At 38.9% G+C, this 23,548-nt stretch overlaps 2 protein-coding genes across 5 annotated transcripts; one reads left to right on the top strand and one right to left on the bottom strand.

Moving 5' to 3' along the window:
* Positions 1-165: 165 nt before the first annotated feature.
* On the bottom strand, positions 166-19,972 carry USP16 (ubiquitin specific peptidase 16). 3 transcript variants are annotated; one of them, XM_050331312.1, is made up of 18 exons: positions 19,837-19,972; positions 17,621-17,719; positions 15,227-15,405; positions 14,523-14,626; positions 12,067-12,170; positions 10,207-10,388; positions 9,181-9,273; positions 8,366-8,496; positions 7,899-7,986; positions 7,274-7,352; positions 6,329-6,420; positions 5,541-5,597; positions 4,392-4,559; positions 3,148-3,811; positions 2,791-2,885; positions 1,556-1,642; positions 1,122-1,278; positions 166-505 (listed from the first exon to the last, which is right to left on the bottom strand). In XM_050331312.1, the coding sequence occupies exons 2-18, from the start codon at positions 17,679-17,681 to the stop codon at positions 381-383; spliced, it is 2,466 nt and encodes an 821-aa protein (XP_050187269.1). In that variant the 5' UTR covers positions 17,682-17,719; positions 19,837-19,972; the 3' UTR covers positions 166-380. The 3 variants fall into 3 exon arrangements, with proteins under 3 accessions (XP_050187269.1, XP_050187270.1, XP_050187271.1); XM_050331313.1 differs by lacking the exons at positions 17,621-17,719; positions 19,837-19,972 and having other exon boundaries at positions 12,067-12,174; positions 15,227-15,374; XM_050331314.1 differs by lacking the exons at positions 166-505; positions 1,122-1,278; positions 1,556-1,642 and adding an exon at positions 1,653-2,033.
* On the top strand, positions 19,895-23,548 carry RWDD2B (RWD domain containing 2B). Of its 2 annotated transcripts, none has more exons than XM_050331315.1 (5): positions 19,895-20,047; positions 20,462-20,680; positions 20,775-20,842; positions 21,324-21,689; positions 22,383-23,548. In XM_050331315.1, the coding sequence occupies exons 1-5, from the start codon at positions 19,943-19,945 to the stop codon at positions 22,618-22,620; spliced, it is 996 nt and encodes a 331-aa protein (XP_050187272.1). In that variant the 5' UTR covers positions 19,895-19,942; the 3' UTR covers positions 22,621-23,548. The 2 variants fall into 2 exon arrangements, with proteins under 2 accessions (XP_050187272.1, XP_050187273.1); XM_050331316.1 differs by lacking the exon at positions 19,895-20,047 and adding an exon at positions 20,094-20,339.

The following is a 23,548-nucleotide window of genomic DNA, read 5'->3' as shown; positions in this document are numbered from 1 at the left end:
CACATGGAACACATGATGGCTGAGACACCTATGGTTCAAAATTATAGCTGGTTGCTTTAAAATGAAAAAGCTGCTGACCAAGATTTATAGCATCTGCAGGAAACAAAAAGGAGCAGTTGCTTGTCTACGTCAACACCCAAATTACTCAATGGAAGCTCAAAGCTGTTAATTCTGAGAAAAACTTTTATTGAAAAGTAGTGAAAACACTGGAAAAAGTATAAGTTAACCACTTGTCAGTGTGTTTAAGAAGCATAAAGTGAATTCCTATTGTTGTATACAGTAGCTCCAACACATTGAGAACATGATTTGCAAGTCTCTGCCTTCGCTCAGACCACCTGAAGAAGGTGACTGCATGCACAAGAAGGCTCCTGTCTGCTGAGTTACAGCAGCCGCTCGTAGAACAGAAGATAGGCTTGTGAGCTCAGCACTTTGGAGACAGAGACAGCTTGTACGTGGGTATCGCTGATGTGGAACCACTGCCCTTTGACTGGTTCAGTTTCTAAAGCTGAGAAAGGAAAAATTAGGAGGAAAAGTTATTACAAAGAATTAAAATAATTCTATTATGGTTCTTTAGTAAGAATTGTAGAGTAGAATTATAGAATCTTTAAGGTTGGAAAACACCTCTATATGATCTTTAAGTCCAGCCTTTAACTGATTATTGCCTTGTCAGCTAGACCGTAGCCCACAGTGTCATTTCCTGGATCACTTTAAGGGATGGTGACTCCACCACCTCCCTAGGCAGCCCACTCCAATGATTAACGACCTGTTCAGCGAAGAAATTCTTCCTCATGTTGAATCTGAACCTTCCCTGGTGCAACTTGAGGCCATTTCCTCTCATCCTGTTACTGGTTGCCTGGGAGTAGAGGCTGACCCCCACCTGGCTACAACCTCCCTTCAGGCAGTTGTAGAGAGCGATGAGGTCTCCCCTGAGCCTCCTTTACTCCAGGCTAAACAGCCCCAGCTGCCTCAGCTGCTCCTCATACGACTTCATCAGCTTTGCTGCCCTTCTCAGAGCCCTTAGCTGGTGTGGCAGGGGATTGAAACTCGATGATCTTTAGGGCCCCTGCAACCCTTCTGTGATTCTGTGAGTAAGAATATGTAAAACATTTCTAATGATTTACCTTGAGGAGATTGTCCTCGAAGGACAAGATCAGAGAGGTGGTTGTTTGTAGTTCTCATTTTAACGTAGGCAGTGTAGTGCCCAGACCTCATTGTTCCGCTGTGTTCAACAACTCCGTAGAGAGAGTACAATACCTTTGTATTCCCTTCAGCCACGTTCTAAAAAAGCAGAAGTTTAGCTATGTCAGTCAGGTACTGCGTTTCGAGGAGAGTAAACTGATTTGTTTGCTGATGAAATGGAAGCTGGCCAATGCAGATTCAGGCAAGCACTACAGCTATGATCAGCGCAGTACACCGACTCGAGTACAAGTTAGCTGGTATTATCCCACAGAAATAACAAGCTTGACAAGCGTTCTACAAAGATTCTGCTAAGCAGCTTCATTGTGAAAGCACATCAGAACACGTGAAAGGAGAATCTGATTGTTTTCCCACTTACTTTACATTTAGCTGTGCAGAAAGGAGCCAAGTCTATCACTTCTGGAAACTTGATATGCCTGTTAACCTTCTGCAGATTAAATCCAGCCTTAAACAGCCAAAGTAGAGGAAAACCCCATAATGTTAAAAATGGAGCATATTAAAACCATGCTTAGTTACTATATGTTTCAGGTTAACGTTTCAAGAATATAAAATTAGTTTTACATTACACAAAACTGGGAAAAACAACATTTTTATTTTTTTTCCTCCAATGTCCAATTTTCCATCATTACCTCCTTGCCCCCACATGCTGCACTGGAGCACAAGCTAAGATGGCTCTTCAGCTCACTCTTACATTAACTTAATGGTAGCAAAAGTGGAAAAAGAATCAGCTCTAATGTACTTCAGATACTGCAAAATGCCTGAGGATCTAATCTTACAGCATCAAAACTGATGTAACTTGTGCTCCCACCTGAATCAAATAATCATCCACTATCAAACTGGAGAAACAAAGTAAGATGATGACAAATGTTATTTTCTTCATATTACAGTCTCTTGGAATACACTACACATTTCTGTTTTCTATATGAAATTGTTTTTCATCTAATTAAAGTTACCTCCCTTATTTTTCAATTATCTTGTCCTAAACACCAAACAATTCTACATTTAGAAGAGGCAGTACTGTCTCCCTTTCCTTTCCTCTTTCTCTCTTGAAAAGCTAAAGCCCCCAAATTTTTTTCTACAACTTGGGAATAAAGAGGTAAGCCACTTTACTTCAGTGTCTGTATATAAAACTTAGGTTGCTTTGCTTTCCTTTCCTTCTCCCCTCTGCCCCTTACAAGGCTTGGAACGCTCTCTTTTCCACTTCTGCCAACTTATTTGTTACACTTACTTAGTAAGGGATCGTATTCTACCTATACCTACTGAAATCTAAGAGTCCAGGAACTGCTGTAATAGTAGGAAACCATTAGTGCTAAGACACTGCTTGGTACAGTAAGCAATAAGAATAATGAGGAAATATGTTGTAAATAAGCTCACAAAACAGTGTCTTCCAGTTAATTAAGCGAATACTCTTTCAGGAAAACACACCCCAGCACCTCAAAGACCATAAAACCCAATGCTGCACACCAATGCCTTCCAAACTGGGAAAAAGCCCAAAAGTTTAGAGGAATAAAACTAATGTTAGCATATTTTCATATTACGTGCATGTATACATAATAAACTGATACCATATACCTACATTAGCCTGGTACTTACATGTTGAAACCTCTTTAAGTGAAGAGTTAAAATTGGAGGAGCAAGAGAGATTAGCATCTGCTTTTTGGCATTAGTATAAACATACTTCTTTTCACCTGCAGAAAGGACAAACCATTATTGATTAACATCAAATGTTACAGCAAGAATTCTTTATTTTCACTATATAAACTGTTATAATGTCATCTACTACAAAAACTGAGCAGCTGAACATTCCCCTTTAACATGATGAACTGTACAATGAAAGTGGACAAAGTTATAAAAACACCACTTTAAGGGTATTCCCCCCCCACCCTTACCCACCCAAACAGCTGATAGGAACATATTTAAAGTTTTCTTTAAAAAAATGGTTTGTCATACTTTTTATGTTGTTCTTTGGTCCACAATGTCTCTGTGTACATACATCACACAGTAGTTTATTGGTCTCAGTAAGTTTCTCGTTACGGGTAAATTGATACAAACAGTGATGGATTGAACCTTCTTCTGGGTTCAGATCTTCCCTGTTTGCCAGAGTACAAAATGCCATTTCGGGATCTTCTGTCGATACTTTGCATGTCTTGTTGGGAACAGTCTGAAGGTCATCTAAGGGGTCAGCTTCATTGGCACCCAAGTGTAGTTTTGCAAAGTCAGTAGCAAGCTCTTCCTCATCTGCATTGTCATCATCCTTATCTTTCAAAGACAGGTTGTCAAGGCCATTGACAAACTTCATAGGAGAATCTAAGCCTTCCATAGGGGGATCTGTGAGACACTCATTTTCTACACACTCTTCTTCTGGCTCTCCTGTATTTTCATGCATGCTCTGAACTTCTGTATTATTTCCCTGTAGAGTCAACTCTTTCTGAGTTAAGCTGTGATCTTTGCACTCATCTGATGATTCCTCTTCTTGCTTCGTATCAAGAGTTTCAGAGTTAATTTCTGTCTCTGATTCTTGGTTATACTCGACATCTATCTCTGACTGTCCAGTTGCACAGAGATCTGTCAACTGAAGCACCTTTCCTTGAAGTTTTTGCTGGCGGCGCTGGCTCTGCACGTTTGAATACATAATGTACAAGGTACAAAAACCACAGTAAGTATAAATTATATTTAACATTTCTGTACCAGTTCTTCATCAAGTTTTTAGTGGCATGCCATAGATGCACAAGGAAGGAGGAGGGGAGAATAAACCATGATTCCACCAATACTGAATTTATCCTCACTGAGATATAGTTCCCACTGCTCCTTTTTACACAGTATCATCAAGATACAACTAACGATCCCACTGCTATCTTCCTGATCCTTTCTTATGTCTGTATTCCAAAGTTTTGTGAATGTTCTTACAATCAATGACTAGAAAACAGCTGTCTGATGCAAATTAAGGCTACTTCATACAGGCAAACAAATTCAACGTTATTCTGGATATTAGCTTATTCCTAGCACAGTCAATGCTTAATAGAACATAAAACTTCTTAACAGCAAAGATCTAGATATAATTGGTCTTTTCAGTTGTGCATTTGAGTGAGGAGAAATTCTAAGCTGTCTCCTCCTTCATCTAAACTAAGAGAGCAAAAAATAATTGGTTTTAACAGAAATTGCAAGCACAAAGTGAAATACTTATCAAAACCAACCTTGGCTTGTTTTCTGGCCTGTTTTTTCGCTTTTTTCTGAAGGTGCTTACTCGTACCAGGGGGCTCATCTTTCTGCTTAAGGTAATGGTCACTGATTTTATCCTCTTCATCCTCAGATTCCTTTTCTTTGTTTTTTTTAATGTTTTCTTTCTTTGTAATTTTTACTTTCTACAAAACCCAAAAAGCCACAAAAACAACCACAGGATTAGAGATGTTACTGTCCCAAATAAGAAACCAGTATTCCAAAGAAAACTGTAGGGATGAGATGTTAATCTGAGTTTTCAGCTCAAGACACATTTTAATGATATACCATACAACTAACTCACCCCCAATGTTTATGAAGGAGTGTCTCACTCCAGAGGGGGTCCACGTGAAACAAGGACTTGCAGAATGAAATAGTATGTAAAATTAAGGCTATCAAGGGCCAAATTCTGAACCTGTAAGGGGGCAACATTATGTTTGCCTCTGGCACATCTCATTAAAGAACTGAAGAGTATCATTTAACACAAGTGGAGACATCTTCAGTTAAACTGCCCGCCACAGAATTTGTTTGCTTCTGCTAAAATGAAATTTGTTTGTGGCAGAAGACATGTGATCTGTTTGGCTGTGGGGGTTTCATTTCAGTATTTACTCATTAACTTCTGTGTGAGCAGTGCTATACAACAAATCTGAAATATTACATATACAGATTATCAATGCAAAACACAAAGCAAATCAAGTATTTTGAGTGTCTAGAGATTGATCAAATAAATTAATATTGATCAAATAAGTATTCACATACTATCCTATCAACGTTTCTTAACTTTATTCCATAACCTGAATATTAGGAGAAGTGTTCTTGGACTCAGTGGAGAAAAATGGATGACAAAAGTAAAAAAAAACAACAACCCAAAGCATTAAAGCAACCTGTGTGACTTTCCAGAGACAATTTATGAGCCACAACTTACAGGCATTTACATGGCACTTACGGGCACTTACAAGATTTTTCTTATGAAAAATCTTATTCTTTATATTTCTGTGCAGTTTTACCTTGCAAAAGAGACTTCTAAAAAGATGATTGAATTCACTCCATAATGATTGTATAATAAAAGTGTTTTTATATAAGCAAAAAAAAACTAAGCCAAAAAGCAAACATATACAATGTCTTACCTGAGTATCTAGTACGGGAAGTGACAAATCAAGGAAAGACTCATGAACCAAGGATACCTTTAAATGAATAACCAAGAGTCCAATTTAATTTGGTTTGGAAGCAGCTGGCTCACTGTCAATAGGCTTATGTGCATGCTTGCATTCAAGGCCTGCTTTCACTTGTGCAGACAAATGTAAAACACAGCTCATCTACCTTCACAAATGACCAAAATCTAGCAGTTTCGTTACCACAGAAATGAGCAAGAAATATTTGTACAAATTGCAGTGATGTAGTGGTCTAGAATGTGAGACCTTAGGGTCTAAGAGATCGATAGCTGTAATCTATCATGGTATTTACCTAGCCCACTTGCTAACACCCTCAATTACTTCACTCTCCGGATATATCCTCCCAGTAAAGCCTTCTTAACTGTTCTGCCAATCCCATGGTCATTTCAGTGTGGGAAATGATGAAAAAAGGGAAAGGGTCCCTGTCAGCATATTCCTGGTAGCACAACAATTCATTTGCTCTACAGTCTGTACTACTGGAAAGTGTTCACCAGGAATCTAAGATGGAATTTTTCTGGCAGAGGCAGCTTGTTGTTGCTGACCTCTTGCTCTGGAAGGCTTTTGAAAAGAACTGAAAGATTAGCTTTATAACATAAGGCAAGAAAGATTCCAGCCAAATCACGCCCCTTTTCGAAAAGCATGCAGTTAGTCAGCAATCGTCTTTACAGACAGTCACTTTGAGGCTCTCCTGCAGGTTACAGAATATTATACTCTAGGCTTTTCAAAGTGGACAGTTTACTTACAGTTCTGCATTCCTCACACATAATTGTGCTGGTTAATTCTCCACCAAAGATTCGATCTACAAAACTTTGTATTCCCTTTTTCTTTTCATATTCTGAGGATTAAAAAAGTATATAGTCAAGTTAATACAGTATACTGGCAGCCAATTTCATTATGGCCTACCAAACAAAAAAAAAGAGAATACAATATGCAGTGTGTATAATGGAACATGTTGGCCTGTTCTAATTTCCTCAGAACAGGAAGTACAGTAAGATTCTTAAATTAACCATCTTTTGTATATCAAAGGGGGGGGGAAACACATTTACAGAAAACACCTTGGTTAAACCAACACTTTTAACACTTTCTCCACTTAGATGCATTTCCCTATTTTCTCAGAAGTACTGCATCCCATCAAGAACTCCTGTTTTCTCTCAGGACTTAGCAACTATCTGAACTTAAAAAACAAGCACCAGCGTTTGTCTCTATAGGCACATGACAAGCAAAACCTATTTCCTCAAGTTGTATTTTCAGAGTAGCACAGAGCTTGTATTTAAATTTTCTCTTCATCCTAAGTCATGTCAAAATAGTTTAAAAATAATTCTGTTCATGAGGGGTTTTATACCACTGTTAAGTAACAGTTATTAGGGGCTGAATGAATTACATTCACATGCTATTATTTTAATTTCTAATATTTTAATTTAATGATTAATCACTACCCAAACATAATGTATGATGTCTACAGAATCAACTCCCTCTTATCCTGTTAAAAAGGAAATGCCACCAAGTTCAGCAAGTGACTTAAATATAGACCAAAAGTATTGAGCCTCGTATTCTAGATACATATTCAAGAGGTGGCAAAAGTTGTACAATTAAACATGTATCTTTTAGTTGATACAATTAATGTTACTTTATACACTTCAACAAGAGAAGATTTTACATGTCACTGATGTTGTGATAATTTATTTTACCTTTAATTTTCTTTTTAAGTTCTTCTTCATTTTGTTTGTTAGACTCAGTCAGTGCCTTCAGTATTCCAACACTTATTTGCTGAAATTTAAAAAAAACCCCCACATTGTAAAATTTCCTAAATTTATTCAGTTAACCACTTCACTTTACGAAATGTTTCAGATGGAGGAAAAATAATAATTTTCAGCAATTAAGAGAATCGGTACAAAACCCACAAATACCTGTAGAGACACAAAATAGTTCCTGCAGATATTTATTAAAAAAAAATCAACTGAGAAACTTGCTTGCAACCATGTTCCAATTAGTATGTAAGAAAATCAGTCTAAGGATGAAATAGTTGCCCAAATTAAAACTGGCAAAAAGAAAAGATTATGGAATTTCCACAAGTGCATTTCATAAATTAAGACAAAAGGACACTCTCCAGGGTGACTACACATACTCCAAACCCACTTTTCCTGGGTGTTCTGTTTGCTGATCTGCTTCAAATAAGTGCTATAGGCAGCACAACCGCTCCACAGAGGCTGATGTATCTCAGAAAGAAGGTTCTTTCTCCCCTCAGCAGAGGGAAAAGTCTGGGTCTGGGGTATGGAGAAGAAAGGTAAGCACAGCCATGAAATTAGCACTCACCTGGATTTCCTCTGTTCTCATTCCGTCAAGTAAGTAACGAAGCAATTCATGACTGTCTTGCTGCTGATAACCTTTGAATCGTATTGCTCTGTTAAATGAAACATTACTTGTAAGGTAAAAGTGAACCCAGAGATAAACAAAGGAAAACCAACTCACACCAGACACACAAGGACAAAGTCTCCATAACGCACCTACACAAAACCAACAAGTGTCTACATATGGTATTTTCCAAAAATACAAAGCCAGCTAATCAGAATAAGTCATTGAATGTCTTTCATTTTACTGCTGTTCATTTATATTTTGCTCTTTATCCTCTTCTGTCAAAGCTTGTTAAGTATTCTTAACATTCATAAATTTTATATGCTGTGATGTGAGCTCGGGTTAAAAGAAGAGAAAAAACTGATCATCTTTTAAACAACAAACTTTTGGTCATGGTCCCTATGACATGCAATTGTACAGATACTCACTTTTTACAAACCTGAGCAAAAAGTTCCTTAGGAGTGACAACCCCTTTTTTTGTCTCTTGCATTTCTGTCAGAAACTGATGCATGGCTAACGTCAAAGGACATGGCTGATCTAGTTTTATCAGCTGAGGTTCCTGTTTGAAAGAAAAGCAACAGAGTTGTTTTGCCTTAATTTAGTGATTGATTCTTCTAGAATAAGTTTTTCCTTATGTAAACCCTTCAGTTCCTGAAAACTTTATTGTAATACAGAACATACAAAATTCCAAAATGGTAGTAAGTTAACCTGACAAAAACAACACACGGTTTATCATGAAATGATACCAAAAGTCATTAATTATCTATTGCTTAGTTCCAATTCTGGATTTCTTACTTTTACTAGGAAAACCAATCCAATTTCTTAAAAAAAAAAAAAAAAAAAGCACAACCTTTCTTTCCCATCCAAATCTCTAACTGTAATGACAGGTGCATTATTTAAGTTAGTGCTATAGACATCCTCTAGTTTCCTGTTTTGCATTTAGACAAATGACATTATAGCAAGAGTTATGTACTGTCATCCTTTAAATAACTTAATCACAATGCAAGCACTTCTTTTACAACAGCTAGTAGTTACTGGATCTCTGCTCTTTCACTCTGAACAAAAAACCTCCACTGAATTCAGAAGCAGGTTCATGGAAGGTAGTAAGTGAAGTTGCTGCTGATTTTGCATCTTAATCTTGTCAGTATTTAGCTGAAACGGTTTTAAAATCCAGAGATAAGGATTGCTTTTCCCCTAAACGGACTGGAAGGTGGGGACAAACACTATGGTCAAAGCATATTACCATGGATAACTCAGGTGACTCGATTTTGACTGTTGTGCCAGGCATTCTAGCTTCTTTAAGCAGCTCCCTCAGGACTGGAGTTTGTGATAAATTCTGTAGAACATAAAAGACAGAAAGAGGTTCCTAACTGGGGACAACAGGAATGGCAGTTGAATTCCACCAGTCATGGAATTTGTAGCAACCAGATTAGCAGCAATTAATTTTTCCCAAACACAGGACTAGAATGGTTAACTACTACTCTGGAATTTCCATACAGCTAATGGGACTTCCAAGTGCCTTCTATAAATACTACTTTAAATTGCAGAAACCCTAAATCTATTATTTTTCTACAGATTGATCTTTTGACAAGTGTATTTACTAGTGCCTGTTTCTAAAAATTGAAAGATCAAACGCAGTGTGTGTGCTTTAAGAAGTGTTTAAAAATAAGTCAAAAGCAAAAAGTTCACTAAAATCTGCAAGTACAGTGGGGACTTTGTTTGAGTAAAGCTTCAGGATCAAGAGCCTAAGAGCACAAGAGTTTTAATACACTTCTTAGCTGAACAAGACTTGAGATGACAATGCATGCAACATGCTCATCCTGTTGACATTTACTATTGATTTCCTGTTGCTGAAAGAGACATTTTTGTTTCATTAAACACCCATGGTCTTTGAGTACTAATCTCATATTCTAAGTGGTCAGCAAGGGTGATGTGCCAGAGAATTTGTATTTTTATTAAACTAGGAAGGTGGCATGCTTAGTTACGTCAGTGAAAAATGTTGTCCCTCACAAACAAGACAGGTTTTTTTACTTCTCCTTAGAGCAAGTCTGAACTTGCAACTCCATTTCCATGAATTTCTCTGGGCCAACACACTATTTTTAGAAAGAACCCATCATTCTTGGCAGCTGAAAAAAATCACAGTCTAATTGTGTCACTGTAAAATGTTGAGGTGGGTGGGGTTCTTGTGGGCTTTTTCATTTTGTTTAGAGCTTTTTTTTCCTATTCAAAGTTGTTTTTTTCTTTTTTAAAGTAACAATAACTTCTTTACCTGCATCACTGCATTAAAGAAACACGTATTCCCCAGGTTACTAAGTCCTTTCACAGTGATCTCCAAGTTAGTATTTGAATGAGAATTCTCTTCTTTAAGCGAGACTTCTTTTTCTTGCTCATTTTTGCTGTCTTTTTCTACTTTTTTATTTTCAAGTTCTTTGTTCTCTTGCTGTTTTTCTACTGCAATAATTAAAAAAACATACCACATATTAACCCAGTAACAGGGAATAGGCTAGGAAAAATTTATTATAGGCAGCAGCAATCTACAACGTCTAAAACTTATACATATGATAATTAATTCTGTAATTGTATAAGTGTAACAATATTGGTTTAGGTTCTTAAACTGTCTAGGTAACAGCAGTTAAAAAATAGAACAAAACAACAACAACAAATACAAATCAAGATCCACCTGAAATGCCATTTCAGATTAGCATGCAAACTGAACATGCCTCTTGGCCCACAAGCCATTCATCCCAAACTCTGCAACTCTGCAAGTTGTTGTCTCAAATCTCATTCCTGTGTCAAAATCATCTATGTTAGGGCTTGCTACAACATCCAACCGGCTCCCACTGTCAAAGCATTCTCATATTCATTTTATGTACCTAGAAGGTTTGTATTTCAAGACACGTTACAAGTATTTTCCTCAAAATTACTTTAGTGTATTGCTCAAAATTTCAATGACCTCTTTAATAAAAACACAAGAGGATTTCAGGCAATTTCCACAGTAACACCCACACTTGTTCTGCCAGTTTGGCAGTCAGTGATTGATTAGGTTTATGATAAACAGGGCTATGAGCCAGTATTAACTTTAAAATCAAGTAATGCCAGCTCAGAGAAAAGCAAGGAAAACTGACAATACAATCTTTGGACAAGAAACAGATGGCTGGATAACAACAGATGGAACACCTGAAATGGACAACAACTGCCTGCAGGTATTCATCCGTTTTCCAGTTCAAACCTGAGAAGAAAATTTTGGCAACCGCTACGAAGTTCAAATATTTGATGTAGAGGAACTACGTGTGTGGGAAAGACTGACCACTCAAAAGATTCTGCTTCCTGTGAGAAAAATCTCAGCTGCTTTCTGAACAAATTGAATTTGGAGACAGCCACGTTGGCATTGCTGGATGTTTGTGACCCATTTCCCAAGGGGCCTGTGATTTCACTCAAGTGTAGGATGGTGCTAGAACTTTTGACAGCCATTTTTGACAGCATTTATTTTTATATGCAAATTCTTCCAAGTTTTCTAGTGGGAAGTTGTACAAAACTTTTTTTTTTTTTTTTTGCCATTGTGGAAACTGTGGGTTTTTGCTGGGTTTGTTTGCTTTTAAAAAACCATGTTTTAGAGACAGACTGCAGGCTGAACACAGTATTTTAGAGAGTTCTGAAAGCCCTGCAGTTGCCTATTCTAAATGTACAGACCAAGTGAAAAAACCTCTTGCCTACTCCCTCCATTAGGAAATGTGCTGCAACAGCTGGAGACTCAGTCATTCTAGCTGATACATTCACAAGGACCTAGAAAAATACTTAAGAAAAATCAAATCAAATTATCCTTAAGCAATGACAATTTTCCTTTAGATCTCAAGAGAGACTGAGCGACACTGATGAATTAACACAGCACTACTAAGTACTGAAAGTAAATTCTCTATTCATAGAAAAAGTGAATGTCATTTTTTAAAAAGTCACAGTAAAACTATCTTTTTCCTCCTGTGTGACAAAGAGGAAAAAAAAAGGGGACAGAAAGCTTTTTCCTTTACCATAAGGTGCTCAATCTAATGTAGTGTAAATTCTGGATTTACAGTACTGTCTCCTACATTTAGCAGACTTTCTGATTTACTGTATCTATACTATAATTACTTACCTGGACGTGATGAGTCAATACAAACTTGTTTTCTAACAAAATCCACAGTCTGGCCCAACTGGGTTGAAGTGTTATAGGGAACTTCATTATCACATATGTAGCACCTGCCTCCGCCGCCCCCAAAAGAAAAACAATTAATGCTATTTTTCTCTTATCATTTAAAAATCCCAAACTATTTGCTTGTTTGATGTGATTTATTATTATAAATTCTAATTATAAAATTAGAAGATTTAGTTTCAGATTTAGAAGTCTTGGAGAAGACTTCAACCTACTTCTGATCACAAAAATAAAATGTTTAAAAATTATCTTCAGTAAATTATTTTGGTGAATGGTGTTTGCAATTTACAAATATAAATTTAGACTCTTAAGAGATGTGCTTAGAAACCTTGCTGCCAGAAAACTTAATGAAGAACAAGAAATTTTGCCCAAAATCAAGAAACTAATATATCAGTCCCTAAAGGAAATGACTTACGAATGTTACGGCATGGAAAAATATTCTGAGTACTCTAGCCTAGCAAGTACTTCGTTATATTTAAATTGGATCAGAAATAAATCAGTGTCCACCATTAGACCTGTGGACTTCTATTTGCGTTTCTGTTGCTGATACAAACCCTATTTGTCTCTTTGTGAGCAAAGAAGTGCAAGGTTAGGCCAGTAATCTGCTTTAAACAAAACTGTGAGAGAAGCTGCAGGGATAAAGGTTCAAGAAGGGTAAAATTCTGCCAGAACATACACAGCTGAAGGAGTTTTACATATACCCATTTTGTAGTTCAGCTCTTTGAAGAGATAAAAAAAGGTACTGAAGAGATTGCAAATAATTCTGCACTTTGGAACACACCACTTACAGTTCTTAGGTACAAATCATTCATCAGATATCAGGACTACCTTAAGTCAGACTCAATTTTCTGATACTAAAAGCAGGAGAAGTCTGCAGCAAAGTGCTTCCCTAAATCTCTAGCATCCCTGGCATTTGCTGCAACTCTCATATTTCTTCATATCTCATTAAAAAAAAGTGGCTCAACTTGTGGATCCCTGATTGTGTATCTATTGTCTGGTTAACCATAAAAATAGGCATTCTTACTCCTGGAATAACAAATGATAGTTACTTCCATGGGCAGTTTTAACATCATAACACTCTATCTGTCAAAAAATGTGTAGGCAACCTTGAAAGAATGGAGGGATTGGAAAGACATTTGTTAGCAATGGCTGCTTGACCAACGGGGGAAAAACATGAGTACATCCAACTGCTGTGTCATACTAGGACTGAAAATGTGTAAAACAGCACTTGTAAATGCAAAAGAGCAGAACACTCCTCTTCCTCTCCAAGTTCAAAACATTTCTTTTAACTGTTTACAGGTATTATTCGTATCCAATGTAAACCACATATGCATGCACAACACAGAGAGATTTATTCACATATTCATATAATTAATCAAAGCAAAAGCAGTTTTGATCAGAATTTATGTACTAGGCCCACTGTGTGTATTACAGGTTTTGATTGTTTTGATTTATAACAATAATTTATAGCCACTATATCAATCTCTGAATCATTTCTTGGGCAAGTTTGTACAACCAAGAAATTCTAGGAGGAAGTAAAAACATCTTCTTTGACAACTTCCTCTCTTTCACAAATACTTTGATTAAAACACCAGGGAAAATAAAGCACTTAAACCCCCACAATTTTAACACTAATTTAAATTCACAAAAAGAAGTTCACTAGTTCATTAGTAATACATATTATTAATAATGTTCATTTTCATTCTAGAGTTCAATACATATAAGTGCTAAATATGATCAAGTAAATAAATAACGTTATATAAAATGAACATAATGACAGATACTAAATCATAAAACAAGGTTACTAAGCAAAATGAAAACTCTTTATGTCAGGTACAGTACTTCTGTAGCATAGTTTAGAAAATTAGGGTTCCTCCTTACATACAGTAATATATCATTCCTTTTAAGAGAGGGAAATACTGCCAGGGAGATGGATTTTGTATTGGTTGATTAAGTAGCATTTTCTACTTCTACACCTGTGCTTCCTGACTACATGTGGTATCAAAAAATCATATTTACTGAGTAAATAAAACTAAGTTTGCCACTAAGTGTATATCAGAAAGAACCTCCTCCCAAGGTCTAAAGGTTTGATTTAGAGCTACATATCAACATTTGTTTCCATTTGTCAGGATTCTGACCTAGATAAAGCAGTAAAATATGAAGTCAACCCCATTTACTAGTTGGTCAATTTCAGCCTTGATTATGAAAACTTTCTAATTATAAATTTTACAAGACAGTAACATTTATTCTGCAAATGTCAGCAAAGACTGCTGGGGCTTATGTGTATAGAAATACTTTATTATATGCCCAGAGATAAGTCTTTGAATTCACACACACAAAAAAAGACAAATTATAACCCAGCCTCTGTTGTCCTTCAGCTGTGTCTTTTACAAACTCACCACACGCTCCAGTTGTCCAAACTGAGAACCAAACAGTGAGGATCTGATCTTGGCTTTTCATAATGCTTTAAAGCATGCTGATCTGGAGAATTTCGGTCACAACCCTACAATGTTGATAACCAGAAGTGTCACAAAATCCAGCTGACAATCAATGAAACATACATAAAGTCACAGTACAAACAAAGTATTAAAATATGTTAAACTAATTAGGATTAACAGATGGGTCTCTATTCGAGTAATTTCTGCAGACAGAAAGGCAATTTACTGGGTGCAGAATAACTATAAAGCTGCTCTGGGACTGAACATTTAATTTGCAAATTGAAACAGAACAAAAACCTCTTCAGCATGCAGAGTTCTAAGTTTAATGAATTAATGTAAGCATTAAGATCTTACTGTTAAAAACCACAGATTAGGAGCATTTTTACTTTCTCAGCAAACTAATTTGGACTTTCTAGGAAAACCAGTTCTCAAGATGGTGTTTTAGCCTTAAGCTTGCTAAATGCTGTTGTGCCAAGCTTTCAAGTACTTCATTTGACATTTAGAGCAGATTTTTTTTAACCACTCTCTAGCATACAAATTTATTTAGGTAGCAACACCTTTAAAATAAAAAAAGAAAGAATATAAGAGTTGAATTAGAAGCTCTCTTGTTCTACTATATTATGAGACACTGAAAAATCTTAAGACAGATTAACAACAAAAGATACCCTATGTCCACATTTTAGGCATAACCATATTGAAGGGCCTTCAGTCTCCTCCTCCTCAGACTTCTCTTGTGTCTTATTGTCTGCCTTGCAGTCCTGACAAACGTGCCATTCCACGTTCAGCAGTGCCTTTTTCAGATGACTTTGTTCCAGTCCTTTACGAATGTGCTTGCACGTGGGTTCTACACAATAAAAAGCACAAGAAGGATGTCGGTATCATAACAGATGCAAATGTTAAGGACACAGGCAGCAATCCAGAAGCTAGGATGGCCTTTCTAGAGTCAAAGAAACATTGACAATTTATCAGATGTATTAGAAAGAAACCCTTCACTACCTGCATTCAGAATCCAGGGATACTGTTGGTGCTTCCCAAGCTATTGTATCACTAAAAGTATCCCTCAGAGCTACATCTAGTTAGAGGAGTTGACAGAACTTTTGGATACACACCTACCTACTATGTTAGGCTTTCATTATTGTGGCCTTATGATTCCCAAATCTCCCACGGAGCAGCCACAGCCCACTACCACAGTTTCCCATCACCAAGGCTGCACCTGCCTGTCTCAGAGAAGTGGAGATTATGGAGGCTCTGCTTCCAGCTGAGCTGTCCCAGTGAAATTATGCAGCAGATTATGGTAATAAAAAGAATGGCAGTCATGGTTCCTGTGCTGTTATCACTTTGCACCATGATATTACAACCCAGCTGAACCTTCTAGGCCTGGTGTGAACTCCATCTATTTAACCAAACCTAGCTAAGAACGATTACACCAAGAACAGGCATCTGTTGCTAAGAGGCACTTTCAGGACTTTAGCTGTCTTATTTCTCCTTGTTTAATTTTTCAAGTTGTTGGTTACATCTCTGCAAAACAACTATTGACAAGAATTATATTGCTGTTTGCATAATTAAGTTGTCTTAAGTAATTTACTCTGAGGTGTTTTTATTGCTCAGATAGTGTAACAGCTCTGAATCCACCTTTGTTGAGGGTCACATACAAGATTACAGCATCAAGACAGCAAACTTCTCCTGGCATAAGCTGAAACTGGTGCAAATTTTGGACCTACAGTTCTGTTCCTGTCCAAGATTACAGGATTTTGGCACAGTGCAAATGCTAGCCAACAAGAGACAATTACAGATATTTAGATGTATTCTTTAAGCCTTTTTAAAAAACACAAACTTCATCTACAACTTCCAAATTGTCTCTTTAAAACGAAACACAAAACTTCTGTATTTTGCCAACTACTATTGCAGTTGAATTATTCATAATAAGTTTTAGTTTCATTTATGGTTTTATAGAACTTTGTCATGGTAAAATAACCTATTTATAGCCCAAGAGGTGAAATGCCATCAGCAATGACACCATAACTGATCTCTCTGCTGAAGAAAAAGAGGAACAGTTACAGCAGACATGGATCCAGACTCCAGGAAACAAACAAAAAAAACCCAAACCCTTAAACCAACACCCCCCTCCAAACCCCTGACAACCAAACCAGACAAAAACAGCTAAAAAAGCCACTCATCAGAGACAGAAGCTACCCAAAGAAGATCAGGACACCAAGGAATACAAAGTACAGTAGACTTGAATTTAAACAGGCCATCACACGAAGCCTCCTGGCTAAAATTGTAAGTGCCTTCTCTCACAGATAAATTAGAATGGCTCAATTCACCTCCCCAGTTGGGATCAGTGAAACAGATGAGCAAGACACAATCTGTGACCTGGTAGACAAGGTGGCAGAAGAGAATGCTACACAGCACAAGGAAAACCAAAACCTACAATAACCAGGGTAAACAAGATAAACAAATTAAATTTCAACACAGGGGTGAGAACAAGTAGAGCTAGAATAAAATTTACTATGTGAGATTAGGAACTATTAGGAACAGGAGGAGAGGAAGAAGAAGAGGTTTTAACCAAAATACACCATGACCAAGAGCTGAGGTGTCCAGGGTCAGTGCTGAATTAGCTGCTAGAATAAAGACAAATTATTTCACAGAAAATATTTTAATCACAGCCCTTATTGCTAAAGCAAGAACCTTCTGTAACAAAATTTTCATTAAGAAAATGCTACTTAAGCCTTAAGCTTAACAGCTGACCCTACAAACCCTTTATATTTTGAGGAATTTTATACAATCTGTGTATCAGTAAAGAACTGTGGGTCTGACTTTCCTAAAAGCCAGAAAATAATCTCAGTTTTCAAGATGGGATTATTATTTTCTAGCATACTTAGAAAAGTAGCAACAAGTTTCTTCTTGAACTTCAGTTTTAATTTAAAAAATCCACCTTTTATAAACGAGACTTCAAAGACAGTGACTAATGTAAAGGCCTTCTAATATTAATCAGCTTTCAAGCCTTCTTTGAGGTTAAAACAAACTTTAGGTTCACAGACTTCTCCTGGGAAACATACTCAGTATATCTGGAGACTCATCAAACTGTGCAGTTTTGCCTTTGATGCGTTTCTTTCCCATATTTGCAGTCTGTAATTGTTTTTAAAAGGAAGAGTGACCTACGAAAGAAAAAACAGTAAAATTAGAAAGCAGTTTCGGCTTTACTTGTTCCTTGCTACACAAATTATTTCTATGGCTAAGCTGTCCCTTGAGGTGAATTAACTTGCCTTAATTTGACGTTTAAAATGAAAAAATTGTAACTGTTGTATAGACAAGATCACAGCATGAATAACAAAACCCAAATGATTTAAAATCTCAAGTCAAAAGCATTGCACCAAACAAGAAGATTGGAAAATTTAGTATCAAAAATACTACGATGCGTTAGGATTTGTACTCTTAACTAATAACACAGGGATTCTATGAAAAAGAGTTGGTTTTGTCCCAGTTGAAGTTATTTGCAATTACAATCTTTCTGCTTTGTTTATTGCAAATTCCTTGTGTCCTTGAAGTAGTGTGACACATGCAAATACTATAACACAATTGAAAATACACAGACAACTGGAGTTCTAATTTTTTAATTTCTTCACTGGGAAAGATTTATCCCCACACATCAAGTAAATAATTCAGATGGGTCTGTTATTTGCTATGCCTGTAGACTCCTCTCGAAAAGAGTGATCTACCCCTACAGGAACCTGAACCAAATACTTGGTTTCAAAAAGGTGGCTACTGCCCATATGGTAGCACATTTTTAGTTTCTAGTCTGTAGCCCCCGCACTAAAGATCAGCCAAAAACCTCAGGTAAACTTGAAACTCGACATATTCTAAACAATGAAAACAAGGAAGGTGAGAGGGTTCCAAATCAAGTCTCTGCAGTCTTTGCAGGCCAGCCTAACCCTCCTGTCCACCCTTCACATGAACACAGTCAGCACTAAATCTGACCTGTATGAGCCGTCCTTTCAAACCCATTTCTTAGCTCGTACTCAGCAGCACTCCAGGACAGAGAGCAGCTGCCTGCTCGCAGTGGTCACAGCCAAAAAATTAAGGCACACCAAGAGAATCAGAGAGAAACGAAGCAGGGCAGACCCTAGGCATAATACTCACAGATGACTTTTTGTATGAAAACCCTTTTACAAACATGTTTGCATGAGCACGCGTATACGAGCATGCTCTTAGGGCAGATGACCCAGTTGCTGACAGAAGCTTGACAGACATTAAGGGCAGAATTATCAACTTTTGCAACTTAGCATTCAATTAGTTCATAAAAAGAAATGCCCCTTCATCCAACAACCCTTCCCTAGAGCCCATTTTTCTGCAAAAAATACAATATGTAGAACAACTTTTAATTGTTAAAATCCTTTCCAAATTGTCCTAGCTCCTGCCAGGATGGCAGGACAGCATAAACGCGTGTAGCTATTAATTTAACCCACGCTGTGCCTGGGCAGACTTCTCTGACAGGTTCTGCACTAGCCTTTCCAGGGCACAGCCCTCACCAGGAAACGCGCTGCACTGCCCCAGCGACCCGTGCATTTTCATTTCGTCTTTTCTGAGATAACACAGAGCAGTCTGCAGACGCGCACCTGCGCCCGACCTCCTGGAAAGAACGCCCTCAAAAGGCTCACCTGGGAGCCACGGGGGCGCGGCGGGGAGCAGGCCAGGCTCCTACGGTTCTGTCGGGCTCCTGCTGCCAGCCGACAGCCCGGTCCCGAGGGCAGCAGGGACGGCCCATCGCGACGGGAAGCGGGTGTGGCCCGCGGCTGGGCACAGCCCGGCCGGGCATTCCCCTGGGCACTCGCTGGGCGCCTACGTGTGCCCTTGGTACTCAAGTGAGCACTCGGCACTCGGGTGGACACTCGGGTGGACGCTCGGGCGGTCGCTCAGGCGGTCGCTGTGCCCTGCCCTGCCCTGCCCGTCCCGTCCCGTCCCGTCCGGTCCGGTCCGGTCCGGTCCGGTCCGGTCCCTCAGCCCCGTGCCCGTCCCTCGTTCCTCGCCCCCACGCCACGTGCACACCGCCCCCAAGCAGCGCGCCACGGCCCCGCCCCGCCCGCTCCCCATTGGCCCGCGCCCGCCTTCCGCGCCATGACTGACAGGCGCCACAGCCAATCGGGAGCGCCGCGTGCCCCGGCCGGAGCGGCGGCTCCGGAGCGAGCCCCGCGCCGGCAGGAGGAGGAGAGAGGCGGCGGCGGCAGCAGCAGCGCGGCGGCGGCGGCGGCGGCACCGCGGGGCTCCCGTCCCTCACCTGCTGGTGCCGCGGGGCGGACAGCTCGGTGGCGCATGGCTCCGTCCCGGGGCACACGGCAACCTCACCTCATCCCCCGGCGGAGGGGCAGCGGTCACCGGCGGCCATGGGCGCTTCCGGCGCGCTGCATTGTGGGGCCGTGACGAGGCTGGGAGCGGGACGTGTCCGCGCATGCGCTATCGCCACCGCTCCGAGCTCCTTCCTGGTGTCGGTGAGGGCCGGGCGAGGAGAGCGGGACAGGGACAGGGATGGGGACAGGGACAGGAACGGGGACAGGACCTGAGGAAACGGCCTGAAGCTGTGTCAGGGGAGGTTTCGGTTGTATGTGAGGAAAAGGTTTTTCTCCCAGAAGGTGGTGGGGCACTGGGACAGGCTGCCCAGGGCGGTGGTTGTGGCACCAAGCCTGACAGAGTTCAGCAAGTGTTTGGACAATGCTTCCAGGCACATGGTGCGATTCTTGTGAGTGTCCTGTGCAAGGCTAAGAGTCGGGCTCAATACCCTTGGTGAGTCCCTTCTAACTTACAATATTCTGTCATTCGCTATTATGATTTACATAGGGATAGTTAATGAAATTTGTCCCATATTCAAGCAGTATTTTTCTTCCCTAAATTTTTTCTTTGCTCAGGGAACAACAGAAATGACTAACCAGGAAGAAGCGGAGATGCAGGTTTCAGAGTTAGATTTACTGTCTAGCATGTTCCCTTATGAGGAGGAGTTTGCTGTGACAGACCAGCTGGCTCTAGCTGAACTGAAACACTACGCTGAAAATGAGTCTGCAGAGGTGCCATCTTCGAAAGTTCAGTTTATACTGAATGTAAAGGCTGAGGTCCCTAATGCCTCTGTGGTACTGTAAACACTTTATTTTATTTTGCCTTTTTTTTTTTTTTGGTGGGATTTTAGGGCTTACTTGAACTAAGCATTTGCTCCTTGGTTTTTAGGTGGAATTCTCTATGGCCTGTGCTTTACCATTTAAATATCCAACTGTTCCACCAGAAATTACTGTGAGGTATGGCAGCTAATAAAAGCATTTAAAAGTTACAGTGTGTTACACAAATGCAGTTATGATAAGAGAAAGCAGCTCTTTTTTTTTTTTTTTTGATGGTTTACTGCAGATTAGGCTGGGTGGACAAGTGTTGAAGAAAATCAGATCTTACAAGGTCATGATTTCTCTGGTGTGCTCAGCAAAAAAAAAAGAGAAAAAGTGTGTAGGAGTACCATCATCTGTACAGAAAGGTTACTGTAGGTACTATCCATAGGTGTGATGCTCAAGAAGAGAGGCTGTTGCCCGTTTTGATAAAGCTTAACATTAACTAAAGGAATGAGTAGTCAGTGGTCTTATTTTTCCCTTGTCACAACTGGTGATTGGTCAGAGGTTGGGCTCGATGATCTTGGAGGTCTTTTCCAACCTTAACGATTCTATGCTTCTGTGATTCTAAGAACACGCTAAATTGTCAGCACGCGGTAACCGCATCTGTGCTTCCCTTTAGGTCGTCGTTATTGAGCCGCTCTCAGCAGATTCACCTGAACTCTGATCTAAAAACATACTTGATGCAAAACTGCAGCGGTGAGCCCTGCATGCTGAGTGCAAGGCAGTGGGTTAAAGACTACGCAGCTGCTTACATTGACAAAGAGCTTTCGTCTCCCTCAGTGACAGCTGCAGGCGCCGTGCAGGCGGACGTCACCACGTTCACTCGGTTGTGGATCTATAGTCATCACATCTACAACAAGCAAAAAAGGAAGAATATTATTGACTGGGCCAAGGAGCTCTCTCTTTCAGGGTTTTGCATGCCAGGGAAACCAGGTGTCGTTTGTGTAGAAGGTTTACAAAGTAGTTGTGAAGAATTCTGGTCAAGGTTAGTTTTTCTTTGTACTTAAATTAGTAGTTAGAATATTACATTTTTTTCATGTTGTACATGTGGCCAGAAGGTGGGAAATCCAATCACCTTCCAAGATTAAAGATCTGCCAAGTACTGTATTTATAATAATGTATTTACAACTCTGAATATCTACTGTTGGTTGCAGCAATCAAAGCAACAATGGTGCACATTTATTTCTGTTTTATTTTCCTCTGTGTGTCACTTTTCTAGGGATGGGCAGCAGTACCCCAGTTGTGTTAGATATGTGTGCTCTTATACCACTTTACATTCATGTTTTATTCTGCTTCCATCATTTATACTTCTGGGTGGTGCAGACTAAATGAACATTGTAGTTTGATTATAAAAGCTAAGAAAGTATGAGAATTCTTAGCACGAGGAAGGCAGAAATGAGCACTGAAATGGAAACCACATCTTCATTAGTTATTTTGTGAGGATTAACATTAAGGTTTTGGAATCCTGAGGAGATATAAAAAAACCCAAGCTCCTCCTTATGAGAGTGTTTGCGTGTGGGCAGTATTTCTATGACCAGCTCATGAACCATTATCTCTCTATCTCTCTTTCTATATGTAAACAGAATTTGTTGACTTTTGTGATCATAGTTATTCCATAGTATTTCCTAAAACAGTCTTTATTTTATAGATAGATGAGTATTTCTCCAATTGCTTTCAGAGTAAGAAGACTAACGTGGAAAAGAATTCTCATTCGGCACAGAGAAGATGTTTCTTTGGAAGGTGGAGGACACGCTGAGATTCAGAGCCAACGGAAGTTTTCCACTTTGGAAGAAAAATGTTTTGATGCACATGGTGCCAGGGGAAATCATATGGATTTGGGGCAACTATATCATTTTTTAGAAGAAAAAGGATGTGCTGACATTTTTCAAATGTACTTTGGGGTTGAAGGGCATTGAAGGGTTTGAAGATCAGCACAGGCCCCAGCACTTACATTTGGAATTTAATCCTCATGACAGATTCCTTAGCTGTTCTGCAGCAGTTGATCAGAGAGGGAATTAATAATTCATGGTTTATGTGATGAATACAGTTTTCAATGAAAACAAATATCCAGTGAAATCCGGAATAATGAAAATGACTGTATGAATACTTTATTACTTTATTTACTTTCTGGTTTTAAGGAGATTTAGGGTACATACCTAATTACGATTAAAAAAAATGTGTTTGATAACCAACTGGGCAGTTACAGAATTACAGATGAATGAATAGATGGAATATAGGGAATGAATATAAGAATAGGAAGTTACAAAAATGCACTGTGGATATCTCAGGAGAGGCAACATGTTTACATTAATTTCTACTGTTTACATACTCTACATGAAGGCTTTTTTGTAACAATATTCTACTTTCTACATGAAAATTTATTAAGCCATGAGATCAATATTTTATTTCAAAACAAACAAAAGGATGGAGCAAATTTGCAAGAGTCTTGCACATGCTAAGAGGCTGACCTAGGATGCCTACTCTAAGGCATAAGAGTTTCTTGTAAGTATAAGTGTGTATGGAGGTAAGAGAGATACTGTGGTGGCTTCACTACATCTGTAGCTGAAGAGCTTATTTTTATTTGTGTAAAAGCACCAGTTAATCAAGGATGGGCTCCCTTACAGTGCACTCCAAAACCGTGAAATGATCCTCAGCCTTCTGAGTTCACAAGTTTTCATTTCTGTAACATAAAGTACATTATGCTGCATGTGTTGAGTCCAATTTCAACAAAGTTGTACCAAGGAATCCTAATTTTATGGATACTTTTACCTAAATCCCATGTCTGAAAAAGCACAAAGGGGTCGCTTTCGATTAAATATTTTTAATAAATGAAGTATTGATTAA

The sequence above is a fragment of the Myiozetetes cayanensis genome, unplaced genomic scaffold, assembly GCF_022539395.1.
Source record: "Myiozetetes cayanensis isolate MyiCay16 unplaced genomic scaffold, myiCay2020 scf5-8, whole genome shotgun sequence".
NCBI lineage: Eukaryota > Metazoa > Chordata > Aves > Passeriformes > Tyrannidae > Myiozetetes > Myiozetetes cayanensis.
Note: the sequence above shows the minus strand (reverse complement) of the source record. Positions and strands in the feature narration are given on the sequence as shown.

Excerpts from the sequence above, each read along its gene's own strand:
- USP16 (XM_050331312.1), bottom strand. The coding sequence starts at position 17,681 with ATGGGAAAGAAACGCATCAAAGGCAAAACTGCACAGTTTGATGAGTCT. Across the intron at positions 7,987-8,365 it reads TTTGCTCAGGTTTGTAAAAA|AGCAATACGATTCAAAGGTT; the intron begins GTGAGTATCTGT and ends TTCATTTAACAG. Across the intron at positions 1,279-1,555 it reads TCTGCACAGCTAAATGTAAA|AACGTGGCTGAAGGGAATAC; the intron begins GTAAGTGGGAAA and ends CTGCTTTTTTAG.
- RWDD2B (XM_050331315.1), top strand. The coding sequence starts at position 19,943 with ATGGGCGCTTCCGGCGCGCTGCATTGTGGGGCCGTGACGAGGCTGGGA. Across the intron at positions 20,048-20,461 it reads CGAGCTCCTTCCTGGTGTCG|GGAACAACAGAAATGACTAA; the intron begins GTGAGGGCCGGG and ends TTCTTTGCTCAG. Across the intron at positions 20,681-20,774 it reads AGGTCCCTAATGCCTCTGTG|GTGGAATTCTCTATGGCCTG; the intron begins GTACTGTAAACA and ends CTTGGTTTTTAG.